At 46.0% G+C, this 27,921-nt stretch overlaps 3 protein-coding genes across 3 annotated transcripts in view; 1 reads left to right on the top strand and 2 right to left on the bottom strand.

Moving 5' to 3' along the window:
• The window catches only part of Tesk2 (testis associated actin remodelling kinase 2), a 105,775-nt gene extending 98,697 nt beyond the window's left edge, over positions 1-7,078 (bottom strand). The window contains exon 1 of the mRNA XM_051171128.1: positions 6,752-7,078. The gene's annotated coding sequence lies outside the window, so the exon portion shown is untranslated. The remainder of the gene's footprint in view (positions 1-6,751) is intronic.
• Positions 7,079-11,698: 4,620 nt separating this feature from the next.
• On the bottom strand, positions 11,699-17,021 carry Ccdc163 (CCDC163 homolog). The gene is made up of 10 exons (XM_051171221.1): positions 16,884-17,021; positions 16,753-16,786; positions 16,421-16,605; positions 16,235-16,316; positions 15,766-15,949; positions 15,062-15,129; positions 14,043-14,110; positions 13,638-13,744; positions 12,647-12,780; positions 11,699-11,980 (listed from the first exon to the last, which is right to left on the bottom strand). The coding sequence occupies exons 1-10, from the start codon at positions 16,959-16,961 to the stop codon at positions 11,859-11,861; spliced, it is 1,062 nt and encodes a 353-aa protein (XP_051027178.1). The 5' UTR covers positions 16,962-17,021; the 3' UTR covers positions 11,699-11,858.
• A 584-nt stretch (positions 17,022-17,605) lies between these two features.
• On the top strand, positions 17,606-24,852 carry Mmachc (metabolism of cobalamin associated C). The gene is made up of 4 exons (XM_051171723.1): positions 17,606-17,751; positions 21,435-21,629; positions 22,606-22,758; positions 24,032-24,852. Exons 1-4 carry the CDS (start codon positions 17,671-17,673, stop codon positions 24,440-24,442), a joined length of 840 nt encoding a protein of 279 aa, XP_051027680.1. The 5' UTR covers positions 17,606-17,670; the 3' UTR covers positions 24,443-24,852.
• Positions 24,853-27,921: the final 3,069 nt, after the last annotated feature.

Below are 27,921 nucleotides of genomic sequence, written 5' to 3'. Positions count from 1 at the left end.
ACATGCAGCCCTGCTTAGAATATTAAACAGATAGCCGGGCCATGGTGGAGCATGCCTTTATTAATTCCAACACTCCGGAGGAAGAGACAGGCAGATCTCTGTGAGTTCCAGAGACCTGGTCAACAGTGAGTTCCAGGAACAGCCAAAGCTACACAAAGAAACCCTGTCTCAAAAAAAAAAAAAAAAAAAAAAAAAAAAAAAAAAAAAAAAAAAAAAAATATATATATATATATATATATATATATATATATATATATATATATATATAAAAAGGCTGCATGTACATAATAGGGAGCAACTTATAATACATAGCTTCAATAGCTTTCAGTGTTTCTTTACCTGTGTGCATAGAAGCCAGAGGAACCTGGTTCCCACAACCTGTGCGAACTGCTTCTCTCCTTCCACCTTGTGGGTCCCAGAGAGCAGGTTGTGAGACTCTTGCAAAAGCATTCAGCTACTGGCCCACCTCATCAGCCCACACTGTTGCTTTTCTTTTGTTTTGTGTTTGCAACAGGGTTTAGTACAGCCCACATTGGCCTCCCATTTGTGATTTGGTTTGGTTGGTTGCTTACTTTTTTGTGTGTTGTATTGCTTTTTCAAATACCCAGTCAGATTTTATTTCTACTTCTACAGAGAGGAAGGCCACAAGGGTGGAAATCTATTTTTACTTTTTCTTGCAGCACTGGGGTTTGAACTCAGAGCCTCAAATGCTAAAATGCACGCACGCATGCACACTTGTACCAGCCTATGGGAAAAAATCTTTATTAAATTCTGAATAGTCCTAGGCCAAGTAAAGAAAAGCTGTGTGGGACTAGTTCAGCAGGGAACAGGACTACTTAAGGAGACCTGTCCATAAACACCAAGAGCACTGATGCCTTCCCGAGTACTCAATTCATTCTTCTCCATTCAAAGTGTGGTCCCAGCCACCAGCAAACCTAAAGAGCTTATGGATGTCTTCAGATTTCCTGGGGGCCCAGCTGTGAACCCCTTATTCCCTTGCATCCCTTCTGTACCACTTACCCCAACAACCATCTATAACCCTGAGGCAGGGTGACATAACATACACAGACAAACCTCAAAGCTCTCCGAAGGCATCTCAGGATCAAATGCAATTTTTTTCAGTGGGGGAAGGCTGTTTAGTTTTTGAGACAAGGTCCTTTTATGTAGTCCTGGCTGTCCTAGAGTTCGCTGTGTAGGTCAGACTGGCCTTGAACTCACAGAAATCCTCCTGTTTCTGCATCCAGAGTACTAGATTTGCTAGTATGCACTGCCACGCCCAGAAGAATTCCACAGGATATAATAAAGGTGGGGTTTTTTTGTTTGTTTTGGTTTGGTTTTTTTGTTTTTCCAGACAGGGTTTCTCTGTGTATCCCTTACTGTCCTGGACTCACTTTGTAGACCAGGCTGGCCTCGAACTCACAAAGATCTGCCTGCCTCTGTCTCCCAAGTGCTGGGATTAAAGGCATGCGACACTACGCCTGGCTAATAAAGGTGCTTTAAAAAGAAGAGCAGGAAGCACATGCCTTCAATCCCAGCACTTGGGAGGCAGAGGCAGTTGGATCATTGTGAGTTCGAGGCCAGCCTAGTCTACAAGTGAGTCCAGGACAGTCAGGGATACACAGAGAAACCTTGTCTCAAAGAATAAAAAAAAGAAGAAGAAGAAGAAGAAGAAGAAGAAGAAGAAGAAGAAGAAGAAGAAGAGGAAGAAGAAGAAGAAGAGCAGGGTGTGGTAGCACAAGCCTATAATCCCAGGGCTCAGGAGGCAGGGGCAGGTGGATCTCTGTGAGTTCAAGGCCATCCTGGTCTACAAAGTGAGTCTAGGACAGCCATTACACATAGAAACCTTGCCTCGAAAAACCTAAAAAAAAAAAAAAAAAGAGAGGACTAATCCGAAAAGCTCTCCAAGATATACAATAATGAAAGACATGCCTAGTGAGGTAAAGGGCAGAACTGTGATAAACTGTCAGCTTTTTCATGAAAAATAGAAAAATATGATTATATATTTGTTTGGAATCATTTGCCTAAACAAAGTGTAAAAGAATGCAAAGACAGCTGGGTTGTGTGGTGGTCCAGCCAGTGAGCCAGGGAGGAGGTTAGAAGACGAAGGCTATATTCAACAATTCCTTCTCCAAAAATACAATGGGGTTGAGGGCATAATATAAAGGGCAGCTAAGCAGGACACTGGACTAACATGCTTAAGGACCTGGATTCTCCAGGCACAGCGGTGCACACCTGTAATCCCAGCACTCAGGGAGGCAGAGGCATGTTACCTATAACTATACAGTTAATAATTCTCAGTTTTTATTTACCCTGAAGATTTTTTTATATTTTTCCCTTTTCATGTTGCCTTTATAAAATATCAAAGGGCTAGTAAAATGAGGAAAAGTTCCTGCTGTTACACTTGATGACCTCAGTTCAACCCCCAAGACCCATATAGTGGGAGGTCAGAATCAACTTCAAGTTGTCCTCTACTTACACACACACACACACACACACACACACACACACACACACACTTAAGTTAAATTAAATGTCAGAAATGGATGGTTGACCCATGTTACAAATATGCTTTCTAACAACTAACTACTCTGAACACTCGGCAAAAATAACCCTACTGAGACCACACTGAAGTCACCTTCATTTAATGACTTGGAAAACAGCCTAATACCCGTTGTTGGCCCAAAACATTCACCATCACCTACACAAACAATGTCATAATTAGGCTCCATTTACCAGAAAGATAAAACTTTCACTAAAGCCCTTATCCCAGATTTCAAACTCCACTAAAACATTCATGTTTCACAAACAAATGAAGTGTGTGATATTAACAAGTATTTATAAGCACTTTAATATAGGGAGAAAACATGTTAAAAACAAGTCCCCTTTATGCTCTAAGTAAGCCAGAGAACAATTTCCTTCTTAGAATTAACCGAAACTGTAAGGAGAAAGCATCACTGCAGAGCCTGGGATAGCAGATTATTAGTCTCCAAGCATGTACCTATCTTGAACAGAATTAAGACCTTCAAAAATAAAAATAGAGCCGGGCATGGTGGCGCACGCCTTTAATCCCAGCACTTGGGAGGCAGAGGCAGGTGGATCGCTGAGTTCGAGGCCAGCCTGGTCTACAAAGTGAGTCCAGGACAGCCAAGGCTACACAGAGAAACCCCGTCTCAAAAAACCAAAATAAATAAATAAATAAATAAATAAATAAATAAATAAATAAAGAGCCCGGCGTGGTGGTGCACCCCTTTAATCCCAACACTCGGGAGGCAGAGGCAGGCGGATCGCTGTGAGTTCGAGGCCAGCCTGGTCTACAAAGTGAGTCCAGGATGGCCAAGGCTACACAGAGAAACCCCGTCTCAAAAAAAAAAAACAAAATAAATAAATAAATAAATTAAATAAAAATAAAAATAAAAAAGTGTGGCCAGGCATGGTAATCCCAGCACTTGGGAGGCAGAGGCAGGTAGATCTCTGTGAGTTCGAAGCCAGCCTGGTCTACAAAAGCAAGTCCAGGACAGTCAAGGATACACAGAGAAAACCTGTCTCAAAAAAACAAGCACAAAAAAAGGCCTTCCTATACCAAATCACACAGTGTTTGAGGAACCATCCCAAATTTATCTCTATAAAAGAATAACACATCATGCATTACAATCACCCAGATGTCTGAGAATCTCACTGTTAACTCAGAAACAAACATCTGTACCATTAAAAACTAGTTTTTAACAATCACCAAAGAATCTCCAATCTGGGTCCCTCCTTGGTGACAGAGGCCCCACCTATAGAATCTCTTGTGTTCCATCTCCTGCTATCATACAGGATAATTATGACACCCACACTGGCAGCAGTCAGCACAGCCCGTAAGGCCGCTGCACTATTTTAATAGCCTGTGGCGTCATCCCCTCAAGCACTAAGACAGTGACACTTTTTTCTCCCTTTGCCTTGAAAGAACTATGAGCCAAGCCTGGTGGTGCACACCTTTAATCCCAGTACTCGGAGGCAGGCTGATCTCTGTGAGCCCAAGGATAGCCTGGTCTACCGAGGGAGTCCCAGGCCAGCTATACAGAGAAACCTAGCTCAAAAAACCAAAAAAGAAAAAGGAAAAGAAAGAAAGAACCCTGAACTTTCCAATCATGTATTCTTATAAAATTTGGTCTTCAATTTTATTTTCTGGTTATCACCTCATTCTCCAAGTATACTAGCCTTCTTAAATATTTTACTTTTTAAAACTTTTATTTCATATGTATGTCTTGCCTGCATTCATGTCTGTGTATTATGTGCATGCGTTGCCCAAGGAAGCCAGCTCATGGTGTTGGTCTCCTAGAACTAAGTTACACATAGTTGTTAGTTAGTATGTAAGGCACTAAGTCCTCTGGAAGAGCAGCCAGTGCTCTTAACAGCTGAGCTATCTATCTCTCCAGCCCTAGATTTCACTTGTTACACCCTCCAGTTCAGACTGTGCAGTCAGCCATGGATCCCAATACTATTACTAGCAATATAAAGCAGTTCCCCATTTTATATTTCTGTTTTGCAAATTCCAGTTTTGGATCAACCCAATCGTCATCGTCTTCTCCTCGTTTTGCCTTCCTGTTCTTAGGGTGTTGGAGAAAATGTAAAGTCTAAGTTAAAAAAAAAAAAAAGTCCTTATTCTTGGTGCTGGAGATGATTCAGTGGTTTAGGGCACTTTTTGCTCTTCTAGAGGACCTAGGTTTGAGTCCTAGCACCCACAAGGCAGCTCACAATGATCACTCCAGTTCCAAGGGATCCAGTGCCCTTTTCTGACCTCTGAGGACACCACCACACACATGCTGCATAAGCATAAATGCAGGCAAACACATAAGCCATACCCGAACATCATGATCTACAAAATGAGTTTGGAGCCAGAGCAACACAGTGAGATCCTGTCTCAAAACAAACCAGCAAAAAAATCTACTCACCATATAAAACAAAAATAAATCTAAAAAAACAACAAAAAAAAATTCCTTGATAGTTTCTACTGATGAGTCCTATGGCTGTAATGCTCATGTCAGAAACTCACCACAGTTCCTTCAACCTCCAAAAAAATCTGATTTATCCACAGATAACTGATCACAATAAAAATAAGACCAGCCTAGTGTGGTAACACACACATAGCTACGGGCTGGCCTGTGCTACACACCCTTCCTCAAGCCAGCAAGCAAAGAAAATGAGAGAGACAGAAAGGAGGTTTTACTCACCGATGCCTGTCATTTACTCCTAAACCCATGAGCTAACTACTATGCTACAATCACCAGGTTATCAGAACGGCCTTGGGAAGAAAACAAGTGACTTCCTAATTGCCAGACTCACTTGCTTCCAGCTCCTATTCTACTTGCCCTCTGGGGCACCTGACGCGGGGTTAGCCCCCTCCCTCTGAGCACGGCCTTCCTTTGGCTTCTGTGATACTGCCTGCCAGTGCTCCAGTTCTCGTCCCAACCCTGTAAAGCTCTCTCTCAGTGCCTGTTCTCCTCAGCGATGCTGCTTCTGCTCCACAGGCCAGTTCTCTGCTTCTGGAGTACCACCAGGAGGTACTAAGGTTTCAAGTCTCCCCATATGTTCTCTCTTCACTCTCAACTTTGTATCTTTAGATCCTAACTTTCTCAGTCTTGGGACCAATTTTCCAGCTCTGTCTGAAAAGCCCCAATTGAACTTGTCCACAACCAAATGTGTCATTCTTCAAAAGTGCGTCATTTGCGTTCTGTTTCTATTAACACCACCAGCCCAATACCACAAACCAACGAGACTTTAATCCCAGCACTCGGGAGGCAGAGGCAGGCGGATCGCTGTGAGTTCGAGGCCAGCCTGGTCTACAAAGTGAGTCCAGAACAGCCAAGACTACACAGAGAAACCCTGTCTCGAAAAACCAAAAAAAAAAAAAAAAAAAAAAGAGAGAGAGAAACATCTTTCTTACAAAAGCAGAAAACAAAACACCTTCTACACTCTCTTTTGAGCATTCTTGGAACTGCACTGCCATTCTCTCCTGTTTTCCTACAACTATCCCAGCTCATCCACCCTCTCTCACCCTTAGTACAATAGTTTCCTGTCTACCTAGGCCTTCTAACCTCCCGTCTTTACTTTCAATCTTTCCTTCACGTTTTCCAGAGACAGTGCCTATCAAGCTCCGGCTTACAGCCTTCAATGCCTCCCTGTGCCTACAGAATAAAGTCCAACTCTTTAAGCACGTTTTCCCCCCAGAGGTATATAAATTGAAGAGTTTTCAATTCGATCAATCTGAATTTTACTTCCAGCTAAATCTGAATTGTAGTTCAAACAGTCTTCAAAATTAAGTGCAAAAAGTAAATGCGTGAAAAGGAAAGAGAAGTCTCTTAGGGTTTAGAAGTCTGGGTGTTTAGGAGAGATGAGCTCGATTGATGGGAGGGAGGGAATCCTGCTCTCAGAGGGAGAAGCGGGGACGGAGACCCCGCGAGGCACTCTCAGCAGGGGAGCGGGACGCGAAGGATTCCAGAACTTCGCAAGTGAGGAAGGTCAGACACAATCCCAACGCGAGGTCTAACTTCCAATGGTCTCTCGGCCTCTGAGGCGAGAAGGTGAGGACTGTCCCGGGACCCTGAAGAAAGCGAGAAGGGAAAGGGGAGCAAGACTGTGCCCCTGCCTCTCTGAAAATCTCAAGGAAGGCAGCGGGCTGTCCAGTGCTGGGCGACCCGTGAGCCAAGGTTGCGCGCGCGGCGGGGATGCCGAGCCTCCTCGGCTCTCAGGCAATCCCTCCGGAGGTTACCTGAGGCACAACTGCGCTGCGGAGGGGGCGTCTGCGCGGGCCGGAGGGCGAGGGAGGCAGCGGCCCAGAGCCAGCATAGCAGCGCCCGGCCGCGGCTGTTTAGCCTGCAGAGGAGGTGGGGGTCCCTCGCGCAGAAGCCGGCGATTCCGCGGGGCCGACGGCGGAGGCGCAGGAGCGGGAAGCTTCTGCCATGGCCCTGCGGTCTGGGATGCTTCCCCCGCGCCTGCTCCGCGGGGCCCTGAGGCGGCTCGCCGCCGGGACAGAGAGGGCAGCTGGAAACTCTCGGCTCCCCGCCGGTGAGCGTCTGAAACGCCTGGGGGCAGGGGACTGGGGGCGGGGCCTCTGTCAGCTCCGCCCCCTCCTCAGGCCTCCCTCAGAGCAACCAATCAATCGTCAACCTTTGACAAACGAGCTGGTAGGATTGCCCAATTAACGTTAGGGATGCCACGTGGTACGAGGGTGGGCACAATGGGCGTCCGGAGAAGCCAATCAGCAACGCTAGGCGCCAACTCTTAGAAGGCGAAGGGAACCAATAAGAAGGAAGTGGAGGTAAAAACAGAAGAGACAGTGTGTTGAAAAAGCGGAACCGGAGAGCAGAGAATACACCTTGGGGAAAACCTAAAGAATCTCAGAGGGCGGAACAGTAAACACAAGATAGACCAATCAAAATCCCCCAAACAGAAGCGATTGTTAATTAATTAAGCCAACTGAACAAGCACTAGACCGGCGCGGCTTTTGAATAAGGTGTCCTGCGGGATCCAAAGCGGTGTCCTGCAGGATCGTTGTGTAATGAGAAGCTAAAATTAGCACACCATTTCTAGCGACTTGGGAAAGAGTAACAAGTGGAACTAAACGAAATGCCGAGGGAAGAGACTGAATTCAGGAAAGGCTTAGAAGGAGTATCACGAGCTGGCTAGAAAGGCAGAATTAATGCCGGGTGGCGGCTGCGCACGCCTATAATCCTAGCACTCTGGGAGGCAGAGCCTGGCGGACCTCTGAGTTCGAGGCCACCCTGGTCTACAGAGGGAGTTCCAGGGCAGCCAGGGCTACACAGAGAAACCCTGTCTCGAAAAACCAAAACAGAAGAAAAAAGAAAGAAATGAAAGATCAGGTACAGATTTCCTCCCCCTTTCCATACTCATGGATCTCAAGGGTTCATAGTCTTACACTTGAGCAGACTGCAATGGAAGAACAGAGCAGATAAATACAGTGGAATATAGGCCTTACTTACTCGCAGGGGTTTTAGAGATCTCCCTTCAGAAATCTTTAGACTTCCCTCTTCCTGGAAGAGGAGACTCTCGGCAAATATGTGGGACATAAATAATTGAAGTAGGACTAGAGGTTCAAAAGGCAATGGCAGAGAATGTACCATGTGGCCCTGGGTTCAATCCCCAGCACTGTCAATAATATTAACAATAACGGAATAAAGGTGGTCCTGATGAGTTTAAGAAAATGTATGCTAGAAAATAAAATTGGAAGAGGCTGAATGTGGATGGAACTTGAATAATAAAATTATCTTTTTATTTTACTGCTGTGTAATTTGTTCTTGCACAGAGCATAACCTAAGCAGGGAATTGTTTCCGGAAGAGTAATTAGTAGCTCACAGAATCTCTTAAGGGCAATGACCCCAGGCAGAACCATTCTGGCATAAATTATGTGCTGCCACCTGGTGGCAGTTCAGATGCTACTGTTCCACTGTTAGCCTTTAACATTTCAGTTGAAAGATTTGGCACCCTTGCAAGTGTTTCTCCCATAGAGCTTGATACAAACAATTGATATATACTACTGGTAGCAATCAGAGTCAAACAATGCCACAGAGCCGGGCATGGTGGCACACGCCTTTAATCCCAGCACTCAGGAGGCAGAGGCAGGGGATTGCTGTGAGTTCGAGGCCAGCCTGTGGTATACAAAGGGAGTCCAGGACAGCCAAGGCTATGCAGAGAAACCCTGTCTTGAAGGGAAAACAAAAAACAAAAAACAAAAACAAAAACACAATGCCACAGAACTTGCTATGTAGATCAGATTGGCCTTGAACTCCACCTGTCTCTGCTTCCATTCCCAAGAGCTAGAATTAAAGATGCGCACCACTGTACACAGCCACTGAGAGACCCGGCCTCTGGCCATGACATAGTCATGCTCAGCATAATCAGGCACTTGTGAGTGCACATACAGACACCGAGGAAAAGAATGTGGAAGCCATCCCTGTAACAATTCAATGTCTAAGGCCCTCTCCCTGTAACTTTGCTAGTTGTGTGGGTCTCCTCTTTGGGGACAGGGGATGGGCAGGGGGGGAGGGGAGGACATGATGGCTACCAGCCCAGGAAGGCAGGAGGAGCAGAAGGCAAGGCCCAGGGCTCAGAAGGCCACAAGTACAGAGGAGAATATGTCCCTCCAGGAACCACTTCAGGGAGATAGTTCAATTTTATTCGGGGAGAACAAAGGCTATATAGTCCTTGGGGAGGGGGGGAGGGGGGGGTCCCAGCATAGGTGTACATAATTGGTTGGAACCAGGCACTTCAAGGATGCTTAATTTGCATTTGGCAGCCCACTCCTTATCATATGAATGGAAACACAGTACCTAATTATCCTATAGGCACAGAGAAGGGAGAGCTAGCAGGGAGCTGTGTCAAGGGCCATGTATCAAATGTGGTTAGGGGCATCTATGTCTATAGACACTCTCCAGGTGAGGTCAGGCAGAGAGGCAGAGAACCAGCTGGGGAGAGCACCAAGCTCAGAATGGCTATCTAGACTTGGAGGACTGCAACCTCAAATAGCAGGGGTCCTTCCAACAAGCTGGGCCAGAGATTTAAATATAACCTGTTACTGAAAGTAGCTTCTACCCTACAGCTTCAACCTTTTATTGTTTTTATTTCAGACAACTGTCTCTTCCTGCCAGCCTGAACTTAGAGTTAGAACCTTCCCATAAACTGACTGAACCTCTTAGTTCCCGGGAAGTAGGAGGAGGGCTCATGAGGTCCATGAAATGCTGCCGATTCTTAGGAAATCTTGAACCCTCTAGAACATAAAGTCCAGGAAAAAAAAAAAAAAAGCAAGGTGCCCTTCACTACCTAACAAAACTCCAATCCCAGCACTAAGCCAGGCAGAGGCAGGCAGATCTCTGAGTTCGATCGAGGCCAGCCTGGCCTACAAAGTGAGTCCAGGATAGCCAAGGCTACACAGAGAAACCCTGTCTCAAGAGAAAAAAAAATAGAAGTGGACCAGAAATGATAGTATAACACTTGCTTGGCATTTATGAGGCCTTGGGTTTGACAATCCCTCCTACTACTACAAGGAAAAGAAAGCTGGGGGTTGTGAAAACAGCAACCAAAACAAGCTAGCAAACTAGTTGGGTATAGCAGCACACACCTATAATCCTACAATTTAGGAGGTTTTAGCAGGAGGAACAGGAAGTCTAAGGTCACTGTGGTAGTTTGAATGACAAAGGCCCCCATAGGCTAATATGATGAATACTTGGCCTCCGATTATTGGTGCTCTTTCAGGAGGAATAGGAGGGGATGGCCTTGTGGAGCTGTCATTGGGTTGGTCATTAGGTTTCAAAGGATCTGCCCTTCCCTGTGTACCACTCTGCTTCCTGTTTCTGAATGGACTGTGGTCTCAGCTTCTGCTCCAGTGCTGTACCAGCCTGCCAGCTGGTGACATGTACCTCACCATGACAGTGATGGGCTCCTGACTCCCAGTGGCCTTGGTCATGGCATTTTGTCAAGAGCCTTAGGAAAGTGAGGAAGGCAGTCACCCTCACTCAAAGCCAATCTGTGACATAAAATCCTGCCTCAAAAAATTCAAAAAGAGAGCCAGGCATGGTGGTGCACGCCTTTAATTCCAGACTCGGGAGGCAGAGGCAGGTGGATCGCTGTGAGTTTGGGGCCAGCCGGGTCTACAGAGTGAGTCCAGGATGGCCAAGGCTACACAGGGAAACCTTGTCAGGTGTGTGTGTGAACAACAAGGCGGGGGGCGGGGGGGGGGGGGGACTACAACAAGAGCTATTTCAAAGGGACCTGAGGCCAATGAAGAAAGCATGCTATTTCAAAGGGAACTGAGGCCAATGAAGACATTACGTGGAAGTAAAGACTGGTTAAATCGTAGAATGTTCACATTTTACAGTTATCAAAGAAATAAAAACATTTATTATTTAACTAGGGAAAAAAATGAGCACTGCCTACTTTTCCAGAGGTCCTGAGTTCAATTCCCAGCAACCACCTATACTGTGATCTGATGCCCTCTTCTGACATGCAGGTGTACATACAGATAGAACACTCATATACATAAAGTCTATTTCCTCGTGGAACTTTTTTTTTTTTCCCTGAGACAAGGTTTCTCTGTGTAGCCTTGGCTATCCTGGCCTCACTTTGTAGACCAGGCTGGCCTTGAACTCACAGAGATCTACCTTCCTCTGCCTCCCAATTGCTAGGACTAAAGGCTGTGCCACTACACCTGGCAAGAAACAGGTTTATACAGTTCACAATCTTGGGGTTTACAATGGGATTAAATATCCTGCAACAGGAGACGACTTAATTTCAGAGAACCCGAGGGGCTGACTGTAAACATACAGACGGAGCTGTGGAGGTTGAGTGGCATGGAGGAGCTGGAGTAAGCCTCAGTAAGCAGTGTGACGACGAGCTCTAGTGCCCCCCGGAATATCACACTCTTCTCTGCAATCAATCTCAGCCCGACATGCTAACTCATCCCACACATCAGAGCCAGAGTAATCATTTCTTCCAAGATCTCTTGAGCTCATAGTCAAAGGTGCGCCCTGTGAATATATATCAGAGGCAGAGGCACAGGAAACAGTTAAGTAATAAGAAGGAAATGAATGGGAAGTAAGAGGCGGGGTTAACAATTGGGTGGGATGTAATGTGAATAAATTATAATAAATTTAAAAAAAAGAAGAAGAAGGAAATGTATGGCTGAGCCCATCCCATGAAGGTGAAGAAAACACATCAGGCAGAGTTAAGCCACTTTATTCTGAGTTAGCTGGGGAGTAAGAATGGCTAGACAGAGAGATGCCTCAGTAAAGAGGACACATACCAGGGGATGAGAAGGCTGCTGCGGACAGAAGCATCATCTTTCTTATTTCTCTTACAAGTCCTTACAGGTCACTCTGGAAGATGTTGGGACCCTGAAGGAACAGGTCCTCCTGCTGCCCAAGACTTGGAACATGGGACTGAGGGCCGCTGGGTTCCAGGTTAGAAAGGAAGTTGTTCTGGAGTTCTAGGACAAAAGAAAATGAAAACCAACCATTAACAAGACTGGTGTGCACAAACAAGGCCCTGGACCTCCCTGGAAAGGACACACAGGACCGGGTTGAGTGCGCCCACTTTATGATGGTTTCCGACTGTCTGCCTGTGCCTGTCCCCAACTGCAACCAAGTGGTTTAATAAACGTGTGGTGGCACGTGTCCCTAATCACGGCACATGTCCGTCATCGTAGCACTCAGGAACTTAAAGCAGGAAGATTTTGAATTCAAGACCAATCTGAGCTACATAGCAAGCCTGACCTACAAAGGAAAACCTGGCTGTTAAATATTTAAATCTTTTGCCTTTCACAAACAAATATCAAATAATTAAGTAACTTAACTCCCCCAGATATATCACAAATGGGTAGAAGAATTCACACAGAAAAGACAACGCCAAACAACCAGACAGCTGCATTCAGGCATCAGTGAGATTGAGGCTCAGGCATCAGTGAGATTGAGGCTCAGGCATCAGTGAGATTGAGGCTCAGGCATCAGTGAGATTCAGGCTCAGGCATCACTGAGATTCAGGCTCAGGCTTAATTGAGATTCAGGCTCAGGCACCACTGAGATTCAGGCTCAGGCACTACTGAGATTCAGGCTCAGGCATCACTGAGATTCAGGCTCCCCAGAACTGTCCTTACCCCTATCCAGTTTCTTTAAAAGTTCCCAGCTACGGTCACAGTCTGGAAGACTGACTTCAGAGCTAGCTGTAGAAAGCGACATGGCGAAGATGGTGGCCAGAGGCAGCTTAGATTGCTGGGCATGAGCAGAGGTCCTAGAAAGAACAACCAGAGGCAGAGATGGTGATGGGTCTAGGACAGTCTTTCAGCATAAAACTGTCTTCCTTTCTGAGGTCGGGATTCCAGAGTCCTCCTCCACCCACACCGCCACCCCATTTATCATTCAGACATATAAAGATATATCACAACTCTGAATCAGATGAACAACACCTAACACTGGGGCCACCAGCAAGACGGCTCAGCTGGTGAACGTGCCATAATGTAAGCGAGAACTGCTTCCTGGTCCTCTGACCTCTGCATGCACTTCATGCTACTTGCATGCCCACATTTATGCAGACTAAATAAATAAAACGAAAAAAATGGTAATTCAGGTAGGCATAATAGCACACACCTGCTCATCAGTACTCAAGAAGCAAAGACAGCAGGGTGGTGAGGTTGAGGCCAATCTGGGCTACCTAGTCGAACACATCTCAATAAAAAATAAATATAAAGCAACTGAGTCTGGAGCCGGGCGTGGTGGCACACGCCTTTAATCCCAGCACTCGGGAGGCAGAGGCAGGCAGATCGCTGTGAGTTCGAGGCCAGCCTGGTCTACAAAGTGAGTCCAGGATGGCCAAGGCTACACAGAGAAACCCTGTCTCGAAAAACCAAAACCAAAAAAACAAAGCAACTGAGTCTGGTGACGTATACCTGTAACACCTACATTTGGGAGGTGGGTCAGGAGGATCAAGAACAGTCTAGGCTAAAATGCCCAATGCTGTTCTTAGGAATAAAAACCCAGATACTCAGACAGACCACCCAACCAATCCTGGCCAAATTTAGGATAGCTGAACTTTGCTCGGCCTCTATGACACAAACCCCCGCTACTGCCACAGCACACACATCTTCTGACCTGAGGAGGTAGGGCTCCTCCTTCTGGGCATCATGGGCCTCTGTCCTCGTAACCTCCAAGGTATGATGAACCTGGCCCTTCTGGTCACTCTGTAGGTGTTCCAGTGTCTTCCAGACCGTGGTGCAGAGGAGGGTGGACTGAATCTCTCCCTTTCCAAGGGAACCTTCCTCCCACAACTCCCTCCTCCACACGAGACCCTTCATGTGGGCAAGGACAGTGGCTCATGGTTACAGCAGAGAGGCTGGGAAAAACTGCTGCGGAGAGCTGTACAACCAGCACAGGGAAGAAGACAGAGCTAGGGATGGGGTGGGAGAAGATACTCAGGCCTCTCAGTAGAGCAGGGCAGACAGGAAGGATGGGGACTCGGTAAAGAAACATGTGGAGACTAACCTACCCCTGCCCTACCTTCCAGCTGCGGGCCTGAACCTGGCGCCCCTCTGCCATCTGTTCCAGCAGCAACTCCTGATGTTGGCCTGAAAATGAGTCAGAATATGAGGGGAACAGTCTTTAACTTCATTCCTTCTCCTTTCCTGCATGGTGGCCATGTTGGTGGTAGAAACTTAGACAAGCATGTTCTGGTCCAGCTGCTAGAAAGATTCCAAGCTGACGGGAAGAGCTAAATTCACACCATGAGAGAGACAACGAGCAAAAAAATTTATTTTGCCAAAGGTGAGGGGTGTGGCTTGGTGGTAGAGCACATGCTTAGTAAGTTTGACACCTACCATCACACAATGTACAAATCACAAAATACACAAGTAATAGTAACAATAATAATATCAATAATAATCTGCCTGGCCATGGGTGGTGCCATATGCCTTTATCCCAACACTGGGGAGGCAGAGGCAGTGGGTCTCTGTGAGTTTAAGACTAGCCTGGTCCACATAATGAGTTCTAGGACAGCCAGAGCTATGTAGAGACCCTGTCTCAAATAAATTTTAAATTAGAAAAAAAAAAAGGGGGGTGCCTAGAGAGATGGTTCACAGGCTAAGAGCACATGGGGGACCGGTGTGGTGGCACACGCCTTTAATTCCAGCACTTGTGAGGAAGAGGCAGGCGATCTCTGTGAGTTCTAGGCCAGCCTGGTCTACAAAGTGAGTCCAGGACAGCCAAGGCTACACAGAGAAATCCTGTCTCAAAAAATAAAAAATAAATAAATAAATGGTAAGGATAGCAGGGCAGTAGTGGTGCACAACTTTTTTCTTCTTTTCTTTTGTGGTGGCACATGCCTTTAATCCTAGCTCTCAGGTGGATCACTGTGAGTTCGAGGCCAGCCTGGTCTACAAAGCGAGTCCAGGACAGCCAAGGCTCCACAGAGAAACCTTGTCTAAAAAAAAACAAAACATCATCATCATCATCATCATATGCCAGACAAGAAAATAATTCAAAAAACAGGGACAAGGGAATACTCTCAATCTTTTACTTACTTAGCTGGTCTCGAAGCAACTTTAGTTCCTCCCGAAGAATCTCTGACTCTTCCCACAAGAGTTGGTGCCTACATGAGTGACAGCAGTGTCATTCTAGAATCAAACAACAAACCCAGAATGGCTGGATACTACAGCTCAGTGATACTCTGGGTTTGCTGTTTTTAAAGAGAATCTTGATTTCCAGCATCCAAATAGTGGCTCAAAGCCATCTCTAACTCCAACTCCAGGGGATTCAACAGGCATGCATGTGGTGTACATACATGCATACAGGTAAAACATTCATACACTTAAAATAAATATTTCTTGTCCTTTTTTTTTTCCTGAGACAAGGTCTCACTATATAGCCCTGGTTGGCCTACAACCCAGTATGTAGAGCAAACTAGTCCCAAACTCTGAGATCTGCCATCCTCTGCCTCCTGAGCACTAGAGTTAAAAGTGTGTGCCACCAGAAAGTATATCTTTTAAAAAACTTTTTTTTTTCATTTATGTATTATGTATACAATGTTCTGCCTGCAAGCCAGAGCCAGAAGGGGACACCAGATCTCATTATAGATGGTTGTGAGCCGCCATTTGGTTGCTGGGAATTGAACTCAGGACCTTTGGAAGAGCAGCCAGTGCTCTTAACCTCTGAGCCATTTCTCCAGCCCCAGGAAAGTACATCTTAAATAAATAAACAAAAGGATGAAGTTTTACCCATCACTTACTCGGTCTGCAGCTCTTGCTGAAAGCCACGGGTTGTAGTGAACTTTCCTGGTCTTGTTTTCATTTGGGTTTGGATTAGCTCTCGCACCTGACTCCGAAGGCCCTGCAGCTCCTTCCTCAGCCCTTCCAGGCGTTGGTCCAGGACGGCTCTCCCTTTAGGGGCCTCCTGCAGCAATTTTAGTGATGCTGTAGTGGGAAAGGTGAAGGTCAACTGCTCTAGAACATCACACGTAAGCCCGGGCTCTACTTGCAAATCAAAACAAGTACACAAACAACACAGCTACGTAGTAAAACTATGGGCACATACATTATGTTGTATGAGGTTGGAGAGAGAGAGTGCACCCACTAAAGGCCTCACGACTAAGCCCTACAACCAAAGTTGTACGTAGATCAGCGGCTCAGCATGCACACAACGCTAGCTTCCATTTAAAAACTGTGTACTATACGTGAGTAATGGAATTGCCCCAGTACCTTCTAGAGCACTGATCTTGAACGTCTGCTGCTCCCGATCCTTCAACAGGCTCTGCACAGCATGCCTCAGGGCCTCAGTCACCTACCCAAGCAGAGAAAGCCCAGAGACGACTTTCTAAGTCACTTTCCCAACTCCTAATATTACAATGTCACATCGCCACCACAGACAAACACCTAACACCTCACCTGAGCCTGAGCCTGGAGCTGGGATTGGAGTTTAGTGACTTCATCCCAGAGAGATGAGCTGTGGCCTTCAGTGCAGCTCAGTCTCTCTCCAACAACCGGAGTCTTTAGAGCCCAAGGCTGTTGAGCTTGGGTCCCTGGCTGAGGAGGCAAGTGATGAGGGGAAATCCAGGTGTCAGCCAGGTTCCCTATTGAGGGAATAGGGAAGTCTATGTAGGAAATCAGAGTTCCAGAAGGGAAGTCGCTGGAATTTGTAGAGAACTGTAGATGATACAGGCAAGCAGTGGAAGAAAGCCTTGGAAAGAGAAAAGGCTGGGAGAAAGGACAGTACTTACCTGTTGAGGAAACTCGAAGGGGATATAAACTCTGCTACGAAAGAAAATAGTTCCACAGGCCAGTGAGTTCCCAGCGCCCTAGCCTAGGGTGGGGGAGAAGGTCAGGACGAGAGGTTCCTCCTGTGCCTCACCTTAATCCGGGCCATATTTTCATCAGTTGAACTGAGAACCGCATAAAGCTGATCAGACCAGCTGGGGCTCCTACTCATCCTGGAACACTGGGAACTGCGTCCCTGACTTTTCCTGCTCACCCGACCGAGATACCCGCGGGACAGCCCAGGGTACACCACAGCGTTAGATGGAAAAGAGGGAAGTGGGATGGGATACTAAGGCTACTGGTACAGTACCACAGCGGTACTGCAACTCTAGAACTAGGGGACGGGGCTCTTGGGAAAGTGGTAAAAAAAAGATATTCTAATACACAGGTATCAAGTGAGGGTAGAATGAGCCATATCTCGGCTGCGACCTCCCGAAATCAAGGTCGCTAGCACCACCGTGACCTCAAGACTGAGTCGGCGACCACTGCCGCCCACAAGTTCAAATCTGGTAGGCGGAGAATGAAATTTAAGAGCGGGTGCCGCAGCGCCACCCGGGAAACTGAGTCCACTTGTTGGGGAGACAGCAGGCTGTAGAGGGCGGAAATACGTTCACCTGGAAATACGTTCCTTGTGCGTTTACACACGCACACACACCCACCCCGTGGAGCTTGTCGGGATATGGAGTCTTCCAGACTCTTTTTTGTTTGGGCTTCAAGGACCGAATGAACTACAAGTACCAAGATGCATGCCGCAGAGTCAATTGAATCCGTTATTGGTCCTTTATCTCTTGGGAAATGTAGTCCAGTCCGGCTTGAAGCGTACAGGCTCAGGGTAGCTATGAGACTCCATTTCCCAGCAAGCTCAGCGTTCAGCGTGCGCTATGGAGCCGCATGTCGCAGCGCTGAAGCAGAAGATTGAGGACACCTTGTGTCCTTTTGGCTTCGAAGTTTACCCCTTCCAGGTTGGTTTGTCTTCCCTGAGGTCCTAGGGTGAGCTGTATGATTGGCCGCGGTGCCAAAAACGTGAGGCCGGTTGAGCCCTTTCTTACCCTTCCCAAGCCCCTGCCGCAGCCATCTAACGACCGGGTCTCCCAAGTCGTTGTGTGGAACGGGGCTTATTAAAAAGGCGGAGAAACAGTCGCACGTTTGCCCCTTTACCTCTTTTGTAATGTCAAAAAAATGAATGGGATACGATCCTCGACTCCCTATCGTGTCCTCTCCATCAGTTACAGAAAATGTATCGCTCAGTTGGGCCGGGATTACCAGATGGTTCCAAAGGAATAAAGAGAGGTCAAAGTTTGGAAGGTTGGCATGGCTGTGTACTAGGTCAGATGAAGAAAGAAGTTTATTCCTGATGTTGAACAAGACACAATTGGCTAGTTTGTTCTGTCAGCCAACAGAAGGCTAATTCATGGCGTTGCTTGCCATCCATACAGGACTGAGCATAGAAATTCCTCACGCTCGCCTGGTACCGAAGTCTCTGTAACCTTTGTTCCTCTCCACCCAACCCGGCCCCGCCCTATTCCACCCTTTCCTCTCCCAGCGCTGAGTGAACAAGATATTTTTAAGACTCAAACCTAAACTAAAATCAGCCTGAGTCCTTTAGCCTAGCCTAAGGCTCTTCTTATTTCCCACCCATTCCATTGACCTGTCCACGGCAAAACTTGGGAGAAGACACTGTAAATTAGACCTAGTTTGAAAGCACTTGCAGGAGGAAAAAAATTGAACTGCTAGAGGATGTAGCTCAGTGACAAAAGATCTTGACCACCACGCTTGAAGCCTTCGTTTCAATCCTTAGTAGTGAGGAAAAAGAACAAAACAGAGAGCTACAACTCTATTGATAGATTGCTGGCTTAGCATTTGCAAGGCTCTGAGTTTACTCTCAAAACACCAGCCCCCAAACAGAGAACGGTATATGAAAGAGATGGACTGACAGGAGGAAGGATTATGTACCTCCTAGAGTTAGAGCTCGGAGCCAGCGATGGATGGCAGGTATGGGAAAGATCGGAAGTGCCTACGTGAGGGCTAGGCATAGTGGCAAAAGCCTTTGACTCCAGCACCCAGGAGGCAGAGGCTTCAACACCAGCCTTGTCTACATATGGAGTAATACTCTGAAAGCTGTGTGACTAAGCGTGTCGAGCCTGAGTAGTGGGAACTGCTGTACTGGACCAAGTTAGCTGTAGCCCTGCCTGCATCATAAGGTCCTGCTACTCCGCTTTCCAGTCCCATATCCAACAGCCACGACGAATATCTCCTGAATCTTCCAAAGTTTCTTTAGTCCACCAGCCCATCCTATCTGCCCAAACACTGCTTTCATTAGGATTACTATAATCTCCTTGCTGCCTCTGGGCTCTAATGCATTCTCTGTATTGCAACCAAGATCTTTCTAAACTATCAGGTTACTTTATTCTTTTAAGTGTTAAATATCTCCTCATTATCACCAAGTTGGAGCCATAGGGGTTTGTTTGTTTGTTTGTCTGCTTCGTTTGGTTTTGGTTTCTCTGTGTGTAGCCTTGGACTGTCCTGGAACTCCCTCTGCAGACCAAGCTGGTCTTGAACTCAGAGATCTGCCCGCCTCTACCTCCCAAGAGCTGCGTGGTGGGCTAACTGCATTTCCACCAGCTACATAGCGAGGCCCTGTCTCAAAAGAACAAATAGCATATTCTCTGTCCCCCACATCAACTTGCAGTTTTGTTTTTAAAGATTTATTCATTAAAAAAAAAAAAAAACTTATTCATTTATTTTATGTATGTACACCTGCATGCCAGCCAGAAGAGGGCATCAGATCCCAGGATAGATGGTTATGAGCCACCATGTGGTTGGCAGTAATTGAATTCAGGACCTCTGGGAAGAGCAGCAGTGCTCTAAACCATTGAGCCATCTCTCCTACCCCACAGTTTTTTCTCAATGTCAGAGGATACTCACCTGGTCCTGTCATAGAACTAGTCATAACTGTAACTTCGTATTTATTCCAGCTTGTTTGTAAACTCCTGTCTATATAGTCTAGATCACTGTCAGTTGCAGACAGATTGCTTATAAAAGGTTAATGTGCATATATTACATAGCATCAGTGAAAACTCTTTGAATAAATGAAATGGAGATGGGTGCAAAATGAATGTATAAAGTCTGTTATTAAAAACAAAATCCCCTCGGGAGACAGGCAGGTGGATCACTGTGAGTCCGAGGCCAGCCTGGTCCACAAAGCAAGTCCAGGACAGCCAAGGCCACACAGAGAAACCCTGTCTCAAAAAGCCAACAAAACAAAACAAACCCAAAATCCTATTCATTCAATTTTACCAATAAAGACTCAGGAGCCAAATGCTGAGGTGAAAACCTACCAGCTCCGAGAGGCAGGGAAAGCACCCAGCTGACCTTCTTACTCTACCGACATCTCAGAAGGGAAAAGGCCTTTCTCCTCAGCTCTCATGCCAGAAGAAAAAGAAAAAAGCTAAAAAGTTCTCTTGTAAAAGGAACTTTTCAGCACTCAAGTGGCAGATGCAGGCAGATCTCTGTGAGTTCAAGGACAGCCTAGTCTAGAAAGCAAGTCCAGGACAGCCAGGGCTCTACGGAGAAACCCTGTCTTTTTTAAAAAAAAAAAGAAGAACTTTTATTCACCTGTTTCAGTTGTCTGAGAGGCTTATTGCCTCTGTCTGCTAACCTAGACCTAATCCTGGAAGCTACTAGCCTCCGTACAATCTAACCTAGGCCTAGAATGTTTTCAGTCAGTCTCTGTGACTTACTGCTTAACAAGCTCACCCTTTCTTGTTCTTTCTGAGCTCTGGGCTGGTTCAAACTCCTCTCCCAGCTGACTTACTCAGTCTGGCTTCTCTCTCAGTGCCTGAATTGCTCTGCTTGGCCTCAGACTCCAGCAGTCTGCTCTAATCTTCTGGATCCTCATTCTCTGGCATGTTCAGTCTTTAACCTCTCTCTGTAAATCTCCTGGTAAAACTGTTTCCTCTCTCTGCTCTGCCCCTTAATTAGCTTCCCTTTCCTCTCTTTTGTCATGAAAGTTGGGTGTGTCCTATTCTGTCTAATCTTTCTCTGATTTGTCACTTTTTCCACCACTCAATAGGCATCACTTTCTACAAGCTAACTTCACCTTCATTGTTTGGGACTAAAGGCATGCACCACCATGTCTGGACCTAAGCTTTTCTTTACCTAAAACTTGCTCTACACCAGGCTGGCCTTGAACTCAGATCTGTTTGCCTCTGTTTCTTGGACTAAAGGCGTGTTTGTATTCCAGTTGGATCACACAGACCTAGACAGTCTCTAGATGCAATCTCTTGCCAGAGAAACCATGCTCTGAATTAAAATTCCTTTATACTCGCCCTTCTTCTCCATGCTGTCTTAAATATGCTTCTCTCAATGTCCTTCTTTTCTGTTAAATCCTTGTTAGCTGGTTACTTGCTCTGCCTCTTGACCTAGGGTTAAATTTATTAAATCCTGTGTATAGAAAGTATGTGCTAGGGCTGAGCCACATTGTAATCACCTGTTCACAATAAACAGAAAAATAAACAGGTTTTTTTACAATTCACAATCTCAGGGTTCATAATGGGATCAAATATCCTGCCTTAAATACAAAGCCTTGAGTATGGACCTGGTTAAGCTGCTTGCCAACCAGGCCTGAACTCTCTCTGTGTTCCAGGTGGCGTGGTACAATGAACTCCTGCCTGCAGCCTTCCGCTTGCCCTACCCAGGACCTACCCTGGCCTTCCTGGTACTCAGCACACCTGCTATGTTTGACAAAGCCCTCAAACCCTTCCTGAAGAGCTGCCACCTCCAAACACTGAGAGACCCCGTGGATCAGTGTGTGTCCTACCACCTGAGGAGTGTTACAGAGGTAAGGCTCAACTGTTCTTCAGCTCCCAAACCTACATTGCCTCCTTGCTGATCAAGCTCAGTGCAGGATCTAGACTTAAGGCTAGCAGCTGTGATATTCTATAACTTCTCCCTTTTTAAAAAGATTTATTATGTAAACAATGTTTTTCCTGTATGTATGCCTGCACACCAGAAGAGGGCACCAGATCTCATTACAGATGGCTGTGAGCCACCATGTGGTTTCTGGGAATTGAACTCAGCAGCCAGTGTTCTTAACCTCTGAGCCATTGCTCCAGCCCACCAGGATAGTCTTAATCTCCAACTGGAATGAGTAAATCCAACATGTTTAGTCACTGTTCACTGGCCTTTGCCTTCGGCTTATATGTTCTATGTTGTCTTTGGAACCTTTTGAAGGCATAACAGTATTTCCTAGCCTGTATTTATACACACATACACCTGTACATAAAAATTCTAGGTCTCCCCACTCTAGAATTGTGCCACACAAGACTCTATAACCTATGATAACGGAGACTTCTGAACAAAGTCTTGTGTATTTCCCTTTAAGCATAGGCCCTTCTGGGGGAGCAGAGGAACCTTAAATTCCTTCATTTAGAGGCAGGCAGATTGCTGTGAGTTCGAGGCCAGCCTGGTCTACAAAGTGAGTCCAGGACAGCCAAGGCTACACAGAGAGACCCTGTCTTGAAAAACCAAAAAAAAGAAAGAAAGAATTCCTTCATTTAGTAGCTTCTTAGGTTAAAGTTGTGTTTCCCCTTCAAAGAGGGTTCTAATGAGTCGCAGCAGTAGGGAGATAGAGGCAGGAGGATCAGGAATTCAGGGTTACCTTTGGCTGCATACAGCAAATTCAAGGCCATTCTAACCATCACAAAAAAACAAAACCATGGGCTTACAAGAATAGGAGCATGTTAATCCACAACTTAGTTCTTCTTACAAAGTCATGACTCCCATCATGCTAACAAGAGCCCCTTATTCTGTTACAGAAGTTTCCAGAACTGCACATGGAAGTCATTGCTGACTATGAGGTACACCCCAACCGGCGTCCTAAGATTCTGGCCCAGACAGCAGCCCATGTGGCAGGTGCTGCTTACTACTACCGACGACAAGACGTGGATACTGATCCATGGGGGACCCAGGTTAGAGAATAAATGTGAAGGGATGAATGGGGACTGAGGGGAAAAAAATAGTGCAGGCCCCTAAAGTGCAGGCAGGTGGATCTCTGTGAGTTCGAGGCCAGCCTGGTCTACAGGGTCCAGGACAGCCAAGAGACACCCTGTCTTGGGGGAATAAAAATTTACATGACCAGGATGTAAAGTGAGTAAGTAAATAAATAAACATTTACTAGTGCCAGGTATAGTGGTGCATGCCTTTAATCAGGAGGCAGAGGCAGGCAAATCTTTGAGTTCGAGGCCAGCCTGGTCTACAAAGTGAGTTCTAGGACAGCCAGGGCTACACAGAAAAACCTTGTCTCAAAAAACAAACAAACAAACCAAAAATAAAAATATTTACTTCATTTGTTGTTATTTAAGGAGGTCAGAGGACAATTGCAGGAGTCAGTTCTTTCTGTCCACCACGTGGGTCCTTGGGGATGGACTGAGATTGGCAGGTTGGCTGCAAAGCATCTTCACCAACTTCCTGGTTGTTTTGATTTTGAGACAAGGTCTCTCTACGTGTATAGCCATTTTGAAACTGTGTATGCTAGGCTGGCCCTGAGGTCATAGAGATAGCCTGCTTCTGTCTCCTGAGTACTGGGTGGTGTGTGTCACCAAGCCTGGCCTGGTCTATTCTTAAACTTTTAAGTCACAGGGCTGTCTCAGGAAGATCCAAAAGCAGAGTAGTGGTCAGGAGACCAGTATTGAAACTGGGAAGAAACTGGGAAGCTGCCTGAGGTCAGTGCTCAAGTAAGCCCTCCCTCGTTCCTTAGATTGAGCCTATGAATAAGTGGTCAAGAAGAGACAGTGAGGTGAGGTAAAGGCACCGTGTACCACACAAGCATAGCAACCTGAGTTTGATCTCTGAAAAGAGAACCAACTCCATGAAATTGTCCTCTGACCCCCCACGGCACACTCACATACACACAATATTTTTTTCTTAATGAAAGATGGAGGCTCCTGCATGTAATCAGTGTGCATTTAGTGAGAAGTTAACAAAAACAGGAGCTGGAGAGAGAGCACAGAGGTAGAGGCATTTGTTGCTTTTGTATGACCTACAGTCACTCCCAGCACTCATAACCATGTAATTCCAGCTTCAAGCCTAACGACCCCTGCTGGCCTCAGTAGGTACTGCTTGCATGAAGGGAAAACACTCATACACATAAAAACAAATGGGGAGAAAAACCTCGCAGTAATGGCAGTGGGACCTCGTGTCAAAGTGCCCTATGTAACCCCGCTCTTCTTTGCCTCTACCCAGCACATAGCAGGTGTGTGCATACACCCCCGATTCGGGGGCTGGTTTGCTATCCGAGGGGTAATGTTGCTGCCAGGAATCCAAGTGCCAGATTTGCCACCCAGAAAGCCCCCCGACTGTGTGCCTACAAGAGCTGGCCGCATCACTCTGCTTGAAGGCTTCAATTTCCATTGGCGTGACTGGACTTACCGGGATGCTGTGACCCCTGAAGAACGTTACTCAGAAGAACAGAAGACCTACTTTTCCACCCCACCTGCCCAACGCTTGGCCCTCCTGGGCTTAGCCCAGCCCTCAGAACAGCCTAGCACTGCGTCACAGCACCCTCCTCCTGTGCTTACCAAGGCCCACAACTCCAGCGGAGCACGAAGCTGGCTTAGCCCTAGTGTATCACCACCTGCATCTACAGGCCCTTGATACGTTTCCCCTGTAAGATGCCACTTAGGATGGATTTGTTTTATTTGAGGTAGGATTGGGTTTTGAAGAAGCACTTTTTTTTAGATGGGGTTTCTCTGTGTAGGTCTGTCCTGTAACTCTGTAGACCAGACTGCCCTCAAATTAACAGAGATCCACCTGTCTCTGCCTCCAGAGTGCTGGGAATTTTTTACTACCACCCAATGAAAACCTACATTTTATTTGGGGTATTATTTCCTGATAATAGTACTTCAAAGCAAGTCAAGACTCAATTTACATTGGTCAAGACAAATCGCATGCCAAGGCAGACTCAATCCCCAACCACAAAATTATTTTTCACTGCAACTTTAGGATAACTAATTTTACTAGTTATGAATCATGATTTTGAGTTCTCCAATGGTCTTAGGGAAACCTGTGAAAAGGTCACTCAACATGCTTTCTGGGGTCAAGACCCACATATTGAGAACCTCAGATTTAGAGGACTCTAGGGGTACCCACCCCATAGAGCTACGCCAAGTTAGTACTTAGTAAACTACTTTGGAACTGCTTGGCCTACAGTAAGTGTTGTTATTATTACTAAAGGTTTAAGGAATCTTAAACTTCTGCTCAAACAGATATAGTTTGAATTCTAGAATGTTCGAAGGCCATGATGGCACAGGATTGCTTGTTTGCCCTAACAATAATCCAGAAGAAACTTGTTTTGTTTTTCGAGATAGGGTCTGTCTGTGTAACATCTATGCCTGTCCTGGACTCACTTTGTAGACCAGGCTGGCCTTGAACTCATAGCAATCCGCCTGCCTCTGTTCCCACCCCCACCCCCCTAAACTGAAACTCTTTAAGATTTATTATTTATACATTGCTCTGCCCACATTATACATCTGCACACAAGAGGAGGGCATCAGATCCCATTATAGATGGTTTTGCTGGGACTTGAACTCAGGACCTCTCGAAGAACAGTCAGTGCTCTTAACCTCTGAACCATCTCTCCAGCCCCAGAAGAAACTTCTTGTGGACATAACAGGATCAAAAAGGAGTATTCTCTCTAATCATAGCTAGAATGCCAAGAAATTGAATATAATCCTATTCAGAGCCACCAACTTTCCCTCTTCATTCTGACAAAGAAGTTTCACTGCCAGGGTCTATGGAGGTGGTTTACTTGGTAAAGTGCTTGCCATGTGCACTAGATAGTAGCAAATTGTCATGTGCTATCTGTACTTGTTGAACACTGATGCTGAGAGCTGGGCATAGTGCATGCCTTCAATCCCAGCACTTAGAAGGCAGATAGGTAGATCTCTGTGAGTTTGAGGCCAGCCTGTCTACCTAGAACTCCAACATGTTTCAGTAGGATTTTCATAAACAATTTGATCTTTTACTATTTGACGCTTGTTCTGTACCTCGTTGTCACAGGACTAGTAAACTGATTTGTAACAAAATGTGTAACTGTCATAGATCATACTCTGGACAAAACACAGTGCAATGCAAGCTTGTTAATATATCTAATCCACAACAACCATATAAAATGCCAGGATCCAAAAAAAAGGGGGGGGGGTGGTGAGGCCAACTGCTGGCCCAGAAACTTCAGTATCATCAAGTTCGGTGAGACATCTCAAAAAGCCCCCATCGGATGGCTCACAATGCTTTCACTTCCAGCCTCAAGAGGTCCAACACATTCTTCTGGCCAACACACAAAAAAGCGAAGTCTGATCATGAACCCTAAACTGGTATTAAAAACTCTTGACAGCACTTTGGGGAGCAGAGGCAGGAGGATCTCTGAGTTCAAGGCCAGCCTGGTCTACAAAGTCCAGGACAGCAAAGGCTACACAGAGAAACCCTGTCTCAAAACAAACCTAAATACTCTTGACAGGCTTGACCATTCCTTTTTCTTCCTTCCAAATCATATTCATGGGCAGAGGGTGCATGCACCACATCTACTTCCACTCACGTGTTTGAATACATGACCCATAGGGAAGGGCACTATTAGGTGCCTTGCAAAAGAAAGTGTCACTGTGGGGGTGGCCTCTGAGGTCTCCTGTGCTCAAGCTACACCCAGTGTTGAGATTCCTCTGCTGTAACAACGCTCCTCTCCTGAACCGCATTTGCCCTCTGCTGTTTCATGAAACTGTAAGCCAGCCCCAATTCAAAAGACAAAAAAACTAAAAGATAACCAGTGAGCCTCTTACTGGCCTAATTCTATTCTTTTGCACAGCAAGTACTAGGCACTTATCCTAAGAAGCAAAATTTGTTTCCATGCAACCACCCCAGCATTATAAACAGCCCACATAATCTTACTGAAGACTATCACTTGCAACCCAGCGAACATGTATTGCAGGGTCATGGCTAAGAGCGTAGTAGGGCTTAGGTTTGTAAAACTTTCATTCTAAATATTATGTACCTTCAGTTGATTCTGAGGCAGCTTTCACCCCACTTTTAAGACATGTAAACCTCTGACCCTTTTGCTTTCATTTTTCTAGGACTGTGATTAGAGGCGTCCCATATCCCATTTATATGGCAGTGGGGTGCCAAGGCTTTGTGCACACTAGGTGTACTAGTTAAAATTGCTGTCAACTTGACAGACTATAGTTACCTGGGAGAGAAAACCGCAACTGAGAAACTAGATCAGACTGGCCCATGGGGCATTTATTTATTGGTTGTTAGTTGACCATTTCAGTGCCTGCTCTCCCACCCTGACTTCACCTCAGTGCTAAGTATGGCCATGAAGTGTATAAGTCCTTTCTTTCCTGGGTCACTTTTAGTTATAAGGGCTAACGTTAGCAGCTAGAAGTAGAGCAAAACACCAGGCAAGTACACTACTACCAAGAGCTATACCTCCAGCTCTGAGACAGCTCTTAAACCAAATTTTCAAAATTATTTATTTTTATTTTGTATGCATTGGTGTTTTGCTTGCATGTATGTCTATTTGGGGGTGTCAGATCTCCTGAACTGTAGTTACAGACAGTTGTAAGCTATCATGTGGGTGGTGCTGGGAATTGAAGCCAGGTCCTCTGGAAGAGCAACCAGTGCGCTCTTAACTACTCAGCCATCTCTCCAGTCCCCAAAGTTTTTAAAGAAAGAAAAGCAGGGGCAGGGGCTAGAGGTGCTTCAAAGGTTACGAGCACTGGCTGCCCTTCCACGGGCTCCAGGTTCAGTTCCTAACTTCCACATGGCGACTCACCACGGTAACTCCAGTTACAGCAGCTCTGACACTGTCACAGATACACATGCAAGCAAAACAATATACATAAATAAATAAAAATAAACACTTTTTAAAAGAAAGAAAAGCAGGGACTGGCTGGGCAATGGTGATGCATGCCTTTAAACCTAACACGTGGGAGGTAGAGCAGGAGGATCTCTATAAATTAGAGGTCAGGTCAAGTTCCAGGACAGCCTAAACAAAAGAAAGGGCTGGAGAGAGGGCTCAGCTGTTAAGCTACCTGCTCTTCCAGAGGTCCTAAGTTCAATTCCCAGCCACATGGTGGCTCACA

The sequence above is a fragment of the Acomys russatus genome, chromosome 29, assembly GCF_903995435.1.
Source record: "Acomys russatus chromosome 29, mAcoRus1.1, whole genome shotgun sequence".
Lineage (NCBI taxonomy): Eukaryota > Metazoa > Chordata > Mammalia > Rodentia > Muridae > Acomys > Acomys russatus.
This window is presented reverse-complemented; position numbering and strand designations above follow the sequence as displayed.